Source organism: Euwallacea similis, chromosome 37 (assembly GCF_039881205.1).
Source record: "Euwallacea similis isolate ESF13 chromosome 37, ESF131.1, whole genome shotgun sequence".
NCBI classification, from domain to species: domain Eukaryota; kingdom Metazoa; phylum Arthropoda; class Insecta; order Coleoptera; family Curculionidae; genus Euwallacea; species Euwallacea similis.
In genome coordinates this window covers 485,569-501,726 of record NC_089645.1, presented here as the reverse complement: position 1 = coordinate 501,726, position 16,158 = coordinate 485,569, and the positions used below count along the sequence as shown (strand labels likewise).

Genomic DNA, 16,158 nt, shown 5'->3' with positions numbered 1-16,158 from the left:
CGTCTTGAAGACTCATATTATATTCGAGTATGTGGAGTTTGGGGTAAGTACTAGAACTTTCAGCCTTGGAAGCCTTGGAAGAAGACTTGTGTTTCAGACCACCACGATTCCTTACCCGAAGCAGAAGCGGGCAGTTCGTGAATACAAACGGGACATATTTGGAGGTCACATAGTGCCGTTAGAGGAAGATATTGAGAACTTTGAAATTTCGCCTGCATACTTGCACGACAAGATGGTGTTTATATCTCCAAAGCCTCTGGACGTGTATCTGTGGAGGAGACTGTTCCAACTGTTTCCCAACACCTTTTGGCCTCTGCTGTTAATGGCGATGTGCACTTCCTCGCTATTGAATAAAAAGTTTTATAACATTTACTTCCTTCAGAGTTTCCTAGTTTATGCTCAAATACTAGTGGGCATCCCTGTAGGCCCTGCGAGGACTGGCCAAACCTCTCGCCGGGTTTTGTTCGGTGCTTGGTTCCTATTCTTCACAATACTCTCCACAGTGTTTAAAAACGTTTTAATACTCTTGTCTGCAACGACGCTCAAATCCAAGGGAATTGATACAATCGAGGACATAGCTGCGTCCAAGCTTCCGATAAACTCTATGCTAAACTTGAGCCATTACTTCCCTTTGCCACGGGAGCAGCAACTGATTGATTGGAGCGTTGTTCACAACTGCAGCAACTACTTGATCTGCACTGATTACGTGGCCACGCATCAAGACTCTATCGCGGTCGGTGGCATGGGAATCATGTCTATGTATGTTATTCCCATGATGTACATCAAAGATAGCGAAATGATGCTCCACCTGTCCAAAAGTGCGATCATCGAATTCCCGATCCACTTGCTTTGCACCAAAGGACATCCGATCCATGAGCAGTTGAGCACGATCATCCAGCGCGAAATAGCTAATGGGTGGATGCTGCAGAAGGTTCGGATACAAAAGCACCAGCTGTTTTTGAAAACTTTTAACAAATATAGAATCAGGAGCAAGGTGATCTTGTTAGGAGATCTGAGCTATAGTTTTACCCTGTGGGCCGGCGGGTGCGTGGTTTCAGTTACAGCGTTCTTCGGCGAGTTCGTGGTTTGGCATTTCAAAATGAAAATTAAGGTGGATGCTGCGCTTACGAGGAAAAGCGACCCAATTTAGTTGTTATTTTGCTATTTTCGTCAGTGTAAACATGAAATAAAACCTTGAAATAACAAAAAAACTTTATTGAGAACAAATCCATCACACAATATTTTTATAGAAGATTTATCCACAATCTTGCCATGTAAGAAGCCATTAACGTCTCTTAACAATCTCCAATGTCTTTATTTCATCGCCTATCTTGTAAACTACTTTACACTACTTATGGCTAGATTATTTGCTAATATATACAGTTTCCTTGGAGCTTATGAGGATCAGTACATTTAGTACATGCAGTATAATAACGGACATACTGACCCTCATAATAATGCTAATGAACAGAATGTTAGCTTGTAGTAATTGAAAGAAATAAACTTCCCACATTTTCGTATTGTGAATTAGTGTAGTCAGGAAAGTCAAGAAAATCCTTGCAAGAAAGGTTCCATTATTACATGCATATAATGGAAATATTTGAGGTAGACATATTTTGGAAATATTACACATACATCTTCCCGATAACAAAGGCATTATCTTGTCAAAAATAGCAATTTCCTTACTTAACTACAGCAACCTCTTTCATCACTGTATACCCTGTTTAAGTCTTACTTATAAAAAAAAATAATCGAATCTTCCGAGACGCACCACCCACGAAGGCACAACTGAAAACTGCCCCTGAAAGACTCGCGCCCTTCAATGGAAAGTTATGGGCGGCAAGTGATTCCCGCATTTCGGAAAACTGGGCGGAACAGGCGGCAGATCTGACTGAGTCCCCACGTGGAATACCAGATCCATCCCTATGACTATGTGGAACAGGAAGTGGCAGTGGAACAGCCAGTACCCTGATAACGGAACCATTTAAGCCATTAAGAAGACTGCGGGGGATGTTTTACCTGGATTGTCGGCCCTAAACCTAAATATAACATATCCATTATTTGGCACAGCTAGAGTGTCTTTGCTGGGGGGCAAGTTGAATTCCCTGTGCAGAAGACCTCTTCTATCCAAGTCCAAGGCATGCTTCAAATTGATTTTCTTCACATTTTGGTCTGGAGATCTTCCCATGCCCACCACGTTGAACGAGTAGCCATGCAAGTGGAAGGGATGGCTGAGATTCGGGGACTGAACTGAAACGAAGCAGCCAGGACCGTATTAGGGGTTTTTGGAAGTCACATACTCGCATACCTTCATCGACTAGAACCACCTCCACGATGGCGTTTAGTGGAATGTCGACTTGATGAACGCACTCACAGTTAGGACCGCAGTTAGGAGGTCTGTTATCGCCATTGCAAAACAGGTCTTGGGGAATGTCGTCGATTTGGGATAACGGAGGTGATGGTGGGAACATGAAGGAGATTTCGTCGATTAAGCTGATTACGTGGTCGCCACCAGGGGCAGCTAAGGCGGGTTTAATTTTTAGTGGGGATTACAGCTTTTGATGGAGGCGAATGAGGTGCTTACCCAAGAATTTGTGGTAAGTATTTGGCTTGAACAAGTCGTTAGGCTTCCAGAAGTAAAACCTAAACGGCAGGAAAATTTTGACATCTGGTCTTTCCTGGAGCAAAGCCTCGTCCACCTCTTTAGCGTTTCTTAGATGGCTGACGCAAACGGCGTCTTCTCTGGATTTATGGCAAACGGCGTCCAAGGGATTCAAAACCTGGCAAATTTTTTTATTGAAGTTTAGTGATTTTTGCTTAAAATTGCTCCAGTTCACCAAGCAGACTGAATCAAAAAGCTATTTATACATGTTTCGCCAAAAGCACACGGCAGCTGTGTGATTAAAGAGTGATGACTAACAACTTTATCTCGCACACAATTTCCTTGACAACTAAACTGAGAAATGCCTTATATTTAACTAATTCTACAGATTTTATCCTCTGCAGCCCCAGGGTGTCCGCTTCTGAAGTTCAACTATAAGATACTGTCTCAAAATTAGAAAAATTTTACTCCGCCACATAACGCTAAGAGAGTGGCTAAGAGAGAAACATGCCTTGGCCGGCAGGTTCACCAGATCTATCCCCATTAGATTTTTGCTTAAGAGGAAGTAAGACAGGTCTCATTTATAAATCTGTACGCACTAATATTGACGAGTTGTGTAGAAAGATCATCACGAGTTTAAGGACTAAAATAAGAAGAGCTGTTTTGATTTTTTTCGAATACTTCTGAAAGCCATTGGGATTTTTCAAATTTTGAAACGGTATATTCCTGAACTTTGGAATGCGCAATTTTGCCTGGATTTAATCGTTTTGTAACTACATATTTTCGTGAAGTGATTTTGCACGTGCCCTGTCACGATTTTGGAGTATAATACTTTTCTGTAATTATCTCTTTAACTAAAGGGGTCCAAACTGTATTATCGAACAATTTAAGTAAGATAATGTGAAAATTGAAATACCTACCTTTGTAGTTTTATACATATACAACATCCAATGCAAATATACAGCAAAACTATCGCACCCCATTGAGTCGGCCACATTAAGGAACCAGCAGCATCCAACCACGTTTATTTATTTTTAAACAATTTTATTTTTTTTATACAGAGTCTGTTAATTACCTCTCTCAATCCCTCTCTATACAAGGTATGTACAGGACAGTTAATCGTCTTCTTCACAACAACTCACAAATAAAAAACCAAAACCAAAGCGTATATTTACATAAATAGACCTGGATTTATTTTATACAACTCTTCATAATTTACATCGGTTCAATAAAAATTCTACTAAAAATCTAGCTCTTAGTTTAAAGGGTCGCTTAAGGCCGTTGTGATGGACTAGTTACAGATAAACGCAGCCCGAAGCATTTCTTTTACCTACGACATAAACGGTAACACCTTCAATACTGTGGGTATAGTTATTCGCTATATGCATACTTGTCTATACATTTTTTACATCAATAAGGATAAACACTAAAACTTAAAATTTACACCTACAAACGCAAATGGTCCAAACTCACTTTAAGCCCAGAATGTGGAATTTATGATGAGATATCTGATTTACACAGTGGAGTAATGGTAAATAACTACCTGCATCGGACAATCTCGACGAAGGTTTGGAAAAGAGCACCAATGTTAGTCTCAAAGCATAACATTTATGAAGGAGGTAGGACACTTAAAATTAAATATAATATGGCGGTGATGACCATTTTGGTATATATACAGATAAATATTAAGGGCATTAGAAACTAAACTACAAGGTCTTTTTCTTTCTGCACCAAATTACCAAGAGAAGTCTCAAATGGCAAGACCGATTACAAACAACACTACCTTTGTCATGAAGCTACTTTGATCTTTTTAATAAATAATAAATGTGCAATTTGGTAACTTTACCGCTAGAGATTTCAGCTGGTGAAAATCGGGCCCATGAAACTGAATCTCGAAAAACATTGCTGAAAAACATCCACCGAAAATCTTAAAAATTATCTAAAAATTTAGTTTGAGCAAAGGCGTCGCTAATTTCCACCAACGTTAACCAACTATGCTCCTTTAGAAGAAACTCTATCAAGTCTTTATACAACATTTGTGTCTAGAAGGATGGGAGGTTTGTGATCTCCGCACGTAGGGAAGTTGGGGGGTACTGGGGGTATATCTCCAAGTGTACCGACTTGGAGGATGAGATTCATACCAATTACTATGTGGAACAGGAAGTGGCAGTGGAACAGCCAGAAGCCTGGATTGTCTGCTCTAAATCTGAAATTAAGAATAATTTATTAAAACTTCTAAGTTGAGTTAGCAAAGCAGCATCTATGGGGAGTTCACATTTATTTTAGTTAGTTACTCATGATTTTGGACGGGATTTATCTCCCGGAAATGTTGCTCCAGCAATGGGAAACGCAGTAATAAATCGAAACCTGTATTTTTGTTCTCTTTTGTGTCCCCATTAAATATCTAAGAAAATATGCTTGGCCACGATAAATTCTAAAATGTATATCGGGCGTCCAAGATAAGGATCTGTAAAGGGTGTCCATCCGTCAGTTTTAATAAGGTGCTTAGTTCTCTAGATAGACTTCATAGCACAATTTCCAGAAGTTTTCCTTTTTAAATAACAGAACAAGGATAATATTGGTGAAAATCACATGAATCATTGCCGAAAGTATAAAGTTAAAAATGATTCCTTACCTAAAGATCACGTATCCATTATTTGGCACGGCAATGGTATCTTTTCCAGGGGGGAGATCGAAATGCCTGCTCAACAGTCCCCTTCGGTCCAAATCCAGAGCGTGCTTTAAGTTGATTTTCTTCACATTTTGGTCGGGAGATCGACCGATACCCACAACATTAAAAGCGTACCCGTGAAGGTGAAAGGGGTGGGACAAATTTGGTTGTTGTACTAGAGGAGGAAAAAACATGCAAGTTCAATCAAACTTCATGTAAGTATGAAAGAGTATTTTTTTACAGCAAGTAGATTATACATCCAGGTGGAAAGTGCTTCTTTTCTTCCGGGAGCAAAGGATAGCGAACAGAGGTGCATAGCGCTGAGCTTAGCTATTGCTTTAGACAGCCAAAGAATGCTTCCTAGCGAGGGGTGTACTTTTTTCGTTATTATTTTATTTGCAATCACATTTAAATTCAAATGAAAAGGAAAGTGTTTATATATTAATTTAAACTAGCACCGGTACAAGTATACAACCAAAATCGTACCACTACTTGGATTCAACAGTCCGTTAAAGCAAATAGCAGAGAGTATCCTCCATTAAGGTAGTTAAAACGCTCTTTGATTTGAATTGAAAACTTAACTGAATGGGCATATAAGTACATAAGTTATAATCCTCTAATGTCAATTAGTTGTGCAAAAATCTTTACCCCCACTCCCTAGACCAAAAAACCCTTAAATAACCATCTTCTCAAATATAATTTTTAACTTGAAAACTTAAAAATCTGAAAAGAAACATAAATATATAGAAAATCCTCGTACATTCGTTACATTTTTTTGTTTTTTCTTGCTAATTTTAACCTAAAAAACGATTTTTAAAATTTCAAAATGGAATACCTTTTTTTCAGAATGGGCCGCAAGTACAGTTTCTCTTTTAATTATGGTAATTTTATGGCAAATCTGAATGTGTATAAAATGTGTCACGTTTTAGGCTGCGCCATATTTGAAAAATACAAAAAAACTCAAGTTTTTTGAATTTTTTTCGATACCAAAATTAAGCTTTTCGGCCTTTTTGGGCATTTGATGCATTTTATTTAATCTTTATTCCATTTTGAAATTTTATAAATTGTTTTTAGGTTAAAATTAGCAGAAAAAAACAAAAAAAATTTGGCGAATGCACGAGGGTTTTCTATATATATATATGTCCGATTTTTTCAGATTTTTCGAAAAACCAATTTTCAAGTTAAAAATTACAATTGAGAAGATGGCGGTTTAAGAGTTTTTTGGTCTAAGAATTGGAGGGAAGGGTATTTTACACATTTGATTGGTATTAGAGAGTTATAACTTATGTACTTTTATGCCCATTCAGTTAAATTTTTAATTTAGATCAAAGGACATTTTGACTATCTTAATGGAGGGGTACTCTTTTAGGCCCCTTTTCTGGGAATATTCGACAAGATATGCTTAAAGTGGCATAAGAGAATTTCTTGCGTCTTTGAGGTACCATCTGACATGCAAACAGTTTGAATGTGCCATCCACCCGAGGAGAAACTACCCACGTACTTTTCGCCCGGGTGGAAACTACCCGCCCAATTTTCACCCGGGTGGAAAGCGACATTCTGAAATTGAACAGTTTCCACCTGAGCAAAACAGAAAGTAAATAAAAGTATTGAATCAGCGGAATATTCTACTGGGGCATCTCACTGTACATCTTCAATCTTCTGGTTCAACTCACCTTCATCGACTAGCACGACTTCTACAATTGCATTCAGAGGAATATCAATTTTATGCGTGCACATGCAATTGGGCCCACAATTCGGAGGTCTGTTATCTCCATTGCAGAACTGTTCTGGATCAATTTCGTCGTATTGAGACAGGAGGGGAGCTGGAGGACTCATGTGCGAGATCTCGTCGATCAAACTGATCACATGGTCACCATTTGGAGCAACTGGAAAAATTGACCACATTGCTTTGTTTCTTGCCTGCGCTATGTGATTAGCAATTTAAATGTTCGTACGTTGTGGTTTGAACAATTAAGATTTATGCTTTAATGGTATACAGCAGCGGTAAAACTGCTTTTAAATAATCGGAGCTTTTTTTACACGTCTCAAAACTTTCCTTCCTATTGCCGATAAATCATACAGAAATGTCAATTAACTCGAAAAAAGTGGCTACTGTAATAGTTTAGAGTAATGCGGCATGATTAATAATTTCTTACCGTGTCTCTTGCAAGAAGTTGCAGGGTAAGTAATTCCTATCTCACGTAAATTCCGACAAGCCAGCAAGGAAAGTAAAACTATTTGTTACAATAATTGTTTTATTATGGAAATAACAGCGGCGATATGACTCGAGTAATAATTCCATTAATTCCACTAATTCGTGGAAGGTGTGTTCTGATAGATATCTTTGCAAAGTGCTAGAACAAGTGTATGACGATGAAATCGATTTGTGAGCGATAATCCAGCTTGCTGTCATCAAGCCCTGTGGAGTATCCCAGTTTTAAATATGAGTTTTAAACACTCTCAAACTTGACGTATATTCCAATGTGTAACCTCCAGTTTGACTGCAGGTGGAGTTTAACTGGAGGTGTGCAACTGGACCTTAGCGGGGGCTAACGCGCTGAGTAGATTGATCTACAGCAAAGAATAAATTCAATATCTGCGTATTTCGACATATCTGGAAAAAATACTGAAACACCTCAATTCTAGATTCTAAAGTTACATCCGGCAACATAAAAATTTCATCCCTAATTCAACCCCCTTGGCGTGACAATTGAAGCCCCCAAATTTTTAAATTGAAAATGTGTGTCTGTGATACCTTATTTGAAAGGTATTTTCATTATTTATTCAAAACTGCCATGGTTTTAAACTTTACTGACGAAATTCTCTACAACAAATTCAAAATTTAATAACTAATACCGTTTCGTTGTTGATTATGTACTAAAATAACAAAACGAATCAATTTCAATCGACTATGAGATATTCAAAATGCATGCCTCTTGGCAGTATCCTAATTCTGAACAAAAAGCTCTTCTAATATTAATCAATATCTGATTAGCTAGATCGCGTGGTACGCCATACTTTTCTTATATATACATTCCCGTAAGAAGTCTAATGGAGTAAGATCAGGTGTTCGTGCTGGCTCTTCTAGCGATCTTCGCAGAAATTGAATTTATTCCTTTTGACTGTTTCACCCTGCACGGTGACGATGTATATTGTCCAAAATGGAACATTTACAAAATTTCTAAAGATTTTTCAAAAGCTTAAATTTATGAATTTCTGATGGAAGATAAGGGATGTCTGAGGGCTTTAGAACAAGACCCTCTGCATCCGTATCCAGCGTTCACAATTATTGCCAGCTTCTTGAGACTTCGGCTCGAGCAACGGGCTGTTTTTTAAAAATCAAAATTGTATTCAAAAAATATTTTTGAGGAAAAACTGACATTCTGTTGTGGCGACGCTGTATTTCCAACAATCTTAATGTTAATTTTTATTCGTATACTGATGAATTCACAGTATCATATTATGAGTTTGAGTTGGGATATTGCGTGAAGCACTATAAACCCATGACAGATTCAGGATCATGTAATACGAAAGCAGATATCTGTATTAACAAAAATTCTTATGAAAAATATTGAGTTTCTTAAAACGTTAATTCAACTTCGATGGAATTTTCGTGGTGGCTAATTCAAAGTAGATCTGATATATGGGTTGTACCTTGTCAAATTATGACCAATTGACTACTAACCACAAGCCATACAATTATGACCGATTGACCATTAGATACAATTGACAGGTCTACATACTTGCAATCTATCTTGCGTTGAATACTGGATTTATACACATGATTATAAAGGCGACTTATACATGTTTTTATTTATACACATGTAAGTTACAATCGAAAGTCACTTTACGGGGCTTGTAAGAGATTAGATTAATTGAATGTAGATTGGCCGGTATGTGTGATAAAAATGTTCTCTTCAGGCGAAAATTAGACTTGAAGAATCCGCTATGGCCGACTTAATGGATTAAGATTACCGGCTCTACGAAAATGATTGATCTTTTAGGTTGAAGAAAGTGCTCGCCACTTTAATAGTTACAATCAGCGCGGTTGACAAATAACCGATCCGGTTACGATTGGAACATGTTGGTACATTCGGACCATGTGGAGATCAGATTTCGTAGATATTTTTGTTTAATCGTTCTGGGGAAATTAATTCAGGCATGCGTTCTGTGAAAGTAGCTTATGTGCAATAAACAAGTTAGCCAATCTATTCGTAGTTTTGCACTATTAACGCACTTTTAACGTAAAGAATTGCCTTACCCAAATGCCGGTTGTAGGTGTTGGGGTTGAACAGATCCTGCGGGGTGTAAACGTGGAATCTGAAGGGCAGGAAGATCTTCACGTTGGGTTTCTCGACCAGAAGGGCCCTGTCCACTTCCCGTGCGTTTTTCAGCTGGTTAACGCACACTGCGTCAGCTCTAGTTACGTTGCAAATGGCGTCCAGAGGGTTCATTACCTGCATTTCAAGGAGCAATTGGCTATTTACAAAATATACAGGTATTTACACGATACGTAATTGAAAATTCTTTAGAAACACACTTTTTCCTAGTTATTAACATTATACATGAGGCGTGTAAATATTGAAACTCAATTGTCGATAACCTTACGTCGATATGTCGGTCGGTATAAATCATCTACGATTTGTTCTTTTTCCAGGGCAATTAGCTAAGTTTAGAATGATAAGTTAATAATAATGCCTGCTATATTTACATATATGCAGTAAGCCATAATTTTCTGTACACGGGTTTTAATAACGTGATATATCCGTGGCTTTTGCAACGAAAGCATGTGCTGCACCATTATTTACCTTCACTTCAACGATTAAGTTATTCTATTATAAAATAAAGCACAAATGCGGCAAAAGTTCTACAAATCTTTTAGGTGTCGATAATTAACACTATTTACATAAATTACAGTTATTTCTTTAAATCACCCTGAAGCTCAAAAGACCAAAATTACCACCGCCACGGGTAATCTAGTCTAGCAGGATATTTCCCGTAGGCCTACTAAGACAGGAGGTATCCTGCTTACACACCAATCTGGATTCCTATGTCCATTTCACCGAAGCAAACTTATTTATTTACATGATACTTACCACTCCCTGCGGAATGCCGAAGTCGTATGTGGGGGCTTGTGTGAAAGGTGTGTAAGGGCCTTTGTAGTACCTCAGTACTGCTAGCTGTTGTACTCTTCTGATACCGCACTCTCCCAAGCCTCTGAATTGGATCCAGTACGCTCCTACAGGTTGGTCTGCGTTGATTACGAAGTCGTACCTTTCACCTAAGGGGAAATGAGAAACGGAATGTAGCACCTTCAAACGAGATTGGTCAGCCGAGACGATTTCATTTCGTTTTATTGGATTTTGGTTCGATTTTGAGGTAAACATTCGGAAAAGTCGCTTTGACGATGCTTTTTTATGTTAATTTTAATTGGCTTCAAATGAGGGAAGACTCTAAGGGTGTGAAGTGAAAAGTATCTTTATTTTTCACGTGTCCTCAAATTACCAAAAAAGCTTATGGAAAAAGAAATTGCAACCCTGAATAGTGAGCAGGTGTCCTGGACGTGGTGCGTAAGGGTCGCATCATTTCCACGGTCATTACTTGATATACCGGGTGATTCAAGAAGGTGGTTCGCCCTTATAACTTTTTTGTTTTTAAACTTAGAAAGTTGACATTTAAAGAGAAGCTATATGAGAATAGAGCCGATTGATTGACATTAATGGCGTTTATCTAGCACTTCCGGTTTGACCGGAAATAACCTCAACTTTCGATTTTTAAATATAATGTCCTATAAATTTTTTCTTCTTTGGAATCTAGAAGTCATTTTTAGCCTAAAAATATATAATTTTTGTGTTTTTTTCATGTCGAGCTACGCCACTGACGTATACGTATTAGCTACAATTTTAGGTCAGAATTATGGAGAAAAATACTAATTTGTTATTTTATTGAGTACTTTTTCTTTTATAGTCAATTTAAATACCAAAAAACAGTTTTTCCCATTAATTGACAATTAATTATTTAAATTGCTTATAAAAGAAAAAGTACTCATTAAAATTACAAATTAGTATTTTTTTCCATAATTTGTATGTAAAATTGTACCTAATACGTATACTTCAGTGGCGTAGCTCGACATAAAAAAACCACAAAAAAATTTTTTTTTTTAAATGACCAATTTTTGGACTAAAAACGATCTTTAGATTCCAAAAAAAAAATTATAGGGCATTACCTTTAAAAATGGAAAGGTGAGGTCATTTCCAGTTGAACCGGAAGTGCTAGATAAACGTTTTTAATGTCAATCAACCGGCTCTATTCTCATATAGATTCCTTCAAAATTTGAACTTTCTAAGTTTAAAAAGAAAAAAGTCACAAGGGCGAGCTTCCGTCTTGAATCACCTCGTATAAAGGGCAATCAGTTCTTAATAAAAAAATCCGAGAACGTGTTAGTTTAGGCTAGCTCAGGTTAGTCAAAAATCCTAGAACGTGACAGTCACTGGCCGGCACACTTGCGCGTTTTGGTTCTTCCACTGAAGCCTGTTGATGTTAGGCGTAAACGGTAAACACCTCAAACTTAAGCAGAAATTGAATAATGATTTTGCACTAATTAATGATCATGAATTAATTTTATAATGCAATATCACCTTGAACGCTGCGACAAAAAAGGTATTTTTGCACTGATAAAGACCACGTAATAAGTAAACCGCAACTCCGCCTACCATTAGTCAGGGAAAACTATTAGATGTGTTAACGTGAACCTTCATCGTTTCAAGATCAAGGATCTAGATAAAAGTCCTGTTAATGTTTTATATTAAGAGCATTTACTTACCAGAGAAAGATATAATTGTGTTCACATTAACTGGATGTACAGGTTCTCCATCAGTGGCAATCAAAGTTAAGGTATGCCCTTGGAAGGTCAGCTGTGCCGGGCAGACAGAAGCCAAAGAGTTGATCATGCGGAATCTGTATCTCTTCCCTGGAGTCATGGTGAAAGTTTCCAAGGGAGTATTGGTCATGAATCCGGTATTGGGGTCGCGGAATTGGCCTTTGCCGTTGATTAAGACGTTTTCGGGGTCTTGTCCTTTGAGTTACGTTCGAAATTTAGCAGATTAGTGGAACCCTCCAAGAGAAATTCTTACCGGTGTTGACGGCGAGTCGTCCAGGGAATCGCTCAGCAGCGCCTTCGTGCATCCAATCGGAGAGGAGGATCACGTGAGTGGTCAAGTCAAAGTCGTATAAGTGACTGTTGGGGTCCCTGTTTGGGGGTTGTCTGATTACAAGGCTACCGTAGATACCGTCCAGTTTTTGAAGACCGGTGTGGGCATGCCAGAAGTGGGTGCCGGCATTGCCAGCAATCCATTGGTACCTAGAAAAGAAGTTTACGCATGTGAAATGGGGTGGAAAATTCTAGAGAAACATTCCACTCGCTGGGAAGTCGCTCGGCTATAAACTACTTCGTCTCATAAAACCTTGCATTATGTACTTATACCGTGCGACTCTACATTCCCCATTCCATGTTAACTTTTTAACAAATTATTATTTTTTAAAAGTTTAAAAGCAGCATTAAATAGGACAAAATACAGTAGACACTCGATACCGTGAACAAAATGAAACAACGCACGTTCACGTTAGCGATTTATTTATGTAATCGGGGGTTAATCTAAATAGGGTGGAAAACAGATTATTGGGTGACAAAAAAGTCTGAAATTTTAGTTTGCTTCTTAGGATTTGTAATTTTTTGCGCAAGGGCTGTTTCTCTTAGTCTTTTTAAAGCTATGAGGTCTGTGAAGGCCACACCACTATATTCTGCCCACTGGATTGCAGTATTTAATGCAGTTATAGCGCTGTCCAGTGACACTTTACTCGACATTTCTTCAAAATTCTCGACTGCATGAACTTCACATTCTTCGTCAGCATCATTCCATTCCAATACATCAGTTTCCTTGAATGTGGCCTACAAATATACATAAATTACATATGTAATAACAGATTTAAATTGTAAAGATAAATCCCTTACTTGTGGTGCTGGTGTATTTAGAAGATCACAGGATTTGGAGATTAAGCCTGCCTTATCATCATCCCATCGACGTTTTAAAACAGAAAGAGGTAATTCATCATCGTCATCCTCGGACATTTCCTTCCTTCATTTCTCTAAAATATTTCTCCAACATTTTGCAATAATTTGTGAATCGAGTCGATTCCATGCAACCGTTAAGCTGACAACAGCTTCCTTAATAGCCAAGTTTTTCAATGTATCAGTTATGTTTGAATTACTTGCTATAACATCGGCAAGAAGGCTGTTCCTGTCATATAATTTTGATCCATAGGTTGGATAAGCGGCGTAACGTTGGGTGGAAGAAACATTGTTACTGTCTGTCCATCTTCGCTCTTGAACTCTTCTTCGTTTGAATGAGATGGCGCGTTATCTAGCAGAAGTAGGGCTTTTATCGGGAGCCCTTTATTTGACAAAAAACGTGTAACCTGTAAAGGAATACGTAAATTTGTGCTACGATTTCAAGAAAAATACACAACAAAATTTACCTGAGGTACAAAGGAATGATGGAACCATTTTTTAAAAAACCACACACAGCAGTCATCCACGCTGTCTTGGAGTGTTCATAATCAAGATGACCTTGGATTGGCAGCCTTACCGATAATTAATGGTTTTACTTTATGTCTTCCAGTAGCATTTGTGCAAATTAATAATGTTATTCGTTGTTTTTCAGTCTTTCAATGTTTTGTCCGGTAGAAGTTTCCAGTATAAGCCCGTTTCGTCAGCATTATAAAGTTGATCTAATGCAATTCCAAGTTTCTGCATTTTATTTTTTAACTGCTTTTTGAAAGGGTCAATAAGTTCCGGTTGGGAAGAAAGTTTTTCCCCGGAAATTTTTAAAAACCGAATTCCAAATCTTTTTCTAAACCTCTGTAGCCATCCCTCACTACCCGTAAATTCCTTATCAGCTTCCTTTATTTCAGAATGTATGGATTTGGCTTTTTGCTTTATCATTTCTCCGCTTACGACAAAATTTTTATTTCGTTGATTTAGAAACCATTTGTATAGCTGTTTTTCCATTTGTGGTAATCCAGACCCTTTAAGTGTTTTTCTTTTACTTGATCCAACATATGTATCTGTTATTACTCTTAAAATGGTTTCTTTTCTTTGCTTTATTTTGCAAATCGTAGATTTAGCTATATTGTATTTTCTGGATAAATTTGCACTTGCACCTTTATTTAGCTCCTGAATTACAAGAAATTTTTCATGGAGACTTAAACACTTTGGTTTTTTCAGCCACATTACATTTAACAACATGTATTCACTAAACCTTTCGCCAACCGTTCAAAAGCAACAGGCAAATGGTGCAATGCAAAAAATGAAACTACAAAGTAAAACTGGGGAAATACCGGGCACGACCCGGGGTCGGGCAACCCTGTATTGAGCACGACTGCCAGGGAGGCCCCAGAAGTAGTTCCCCCGGTAACGGAAATCATTTGTTCACGTTATACGGTGGTTAATGTGATAGAAAGATGATTCACGATATCCGGAGGTTTACGTTATCCGATGTTCACAGTATCGAGTGTTTACTGTATATTATGTTTTGACTTTTAAAATTTTTTTAAAATGTTGTTTACGTCATCGCCAGCGCATTTTTCTAAATTGAAACATGGGTCAAGGGACACCTCAATTAAAAGTTTTTTAAAACTACATTTAATGGTGTATTGCGATGCTAAATCTATTGATGAACTTATGAGAAAAAGAGCTATAAATTTGGCAATCAACGCAATACAAACCCAGTTAAATAGTACGTAAAAAATGAAAAAAACTTGTTGATACAAAAAATTTATTTGTTTTCCATTTTGTGCTTACAAACAGTTTTTTGTTACTTTTATTTATTTCTTTCTTCCTTTTTTTATTTTTTACTCAGAGACTGATTTTGAGTATAAAATCGAAAATAAACTAGCTTTTTATGAACAAACAAGTTTTTTCATTGTTTATGTACTATTTAAGTGAGTTTGTATTGCCTTTTCTACCAAATTTATAGCTGTCTTTCTCAAAAACTAATCAATAGGATTTTGACTTGCAATACATTATTGAATGTAGTTTTGAAAGAACATTAATTTGAGGTATCACCTGACCCATATTTCAATGTTGAAAAACCGGCCATTGTGCGCTACCAGTGACGTAGGCAACATTAAAAAAAAACAAATGTCAAAATATATTGTTTTTTGTCCTATTTAATGTTGCTTTTGAATTTTTAAAAAACTAAAATTTGTTAAACTAGAAGGGAGGGGGAGGGGGTACAATTTATATATGCTATATGAAGAGTTAGGAACTAGTTATTTTCCTAATAATTGTGGTTGCACCGCTGTCTCGTTCCGCAAACAGCACGAGTGCAAAACTCGTGTGCGTTTGAGAAATACTGAACAAGCGCGAGAAAAATCTTTCTCGCGCTCAGTAGTTTCCACCCGTAAATGCGTGAGTGAAAGTGCCAATTAAGCACGGTACGAGAGAAAACATTCTTAATGCTCTATGGAGAGTAAGGTTGGAGACATGTCTGATGCAATCTCTTAGCAGGAGATGGAGGACATTTCAGTACCAATTGGGATTGTAACTATGCAACGAAGTTGCTGTGCTTATGCAAAACGATATATTCAGGGTGTTCTTCACACACTTCCTACTGATTTCGTACACAATTGGCTGCGCATTGCACCATTATTGAAGATTTATGTCTTCAGCCAAGAGAAACATAAAGTTAAAACCAATTGGTGCTGATATACATGCAGTGGGGTACATTATTATTCTCAAAGTTTTCTTAGAAAAAAAATGCCATTTATAAGCAAATTTTGCTAAAATTTTACATAAAAAAGAAATGTACTTTTATTTAAATGTAGG

The 16,158-nt window shown here is 37.4% G+C and overlaps 1 protein-coding gene across 3 annotated transcripts in view; it reads right to left on the bottom strand.

The window, feature by feature from the left end:
* Positions 1–1,205: 1,205 nt before the first annotated feature.
* The window catches only part of stw (straw), a 42,529-nt gene continuing 27,576 nt past the window's right edge, over positions 1,206–16,158 (bottom strand). Inside the window, exons 6-12 of one of the 3 annotated variants that reach the window (XM_066404914.1) lie at positions 12,407–12,633; positions 12,097–12,348; positions 10,370–10,554; positions 2,585–2,780; positions 2,309–2,521; positions 2,020–2,250; positions 1,206–1,968 (exon numbers count right to left, since the gene is read on the bottom strand). In XM_066404914.1, coding sequence (XP_066261011.1) covers positions 1,820–1,968; positions 2,020–2,250; positions 2,309–2,521; positions 2,585–2,780; positions 10,370–10,554; positions 12,097–12,348; positions 12,407–12,633 — 1,453 coding nt within the window. In that variant the 3' untranslated portion in view covers positions 1,206–1,819. Of the gene's footprint in view, positions 1,969–2,019; positions 2,251–2,308; positions 2,522–2,584; positions 2,781–3,747; positions 4,809–5,237; positions 5,449–6,946; positions 7,160–9,534; positions 9,731–10,369; positions 10,555–12,096; positions 12,349–12,406; positions 12,634–16,158 lie in introns of those variants that run through there. The other 2 variants (XM_066404915.1, XM_066404913.1) reach the window with 2 other exon arrangements.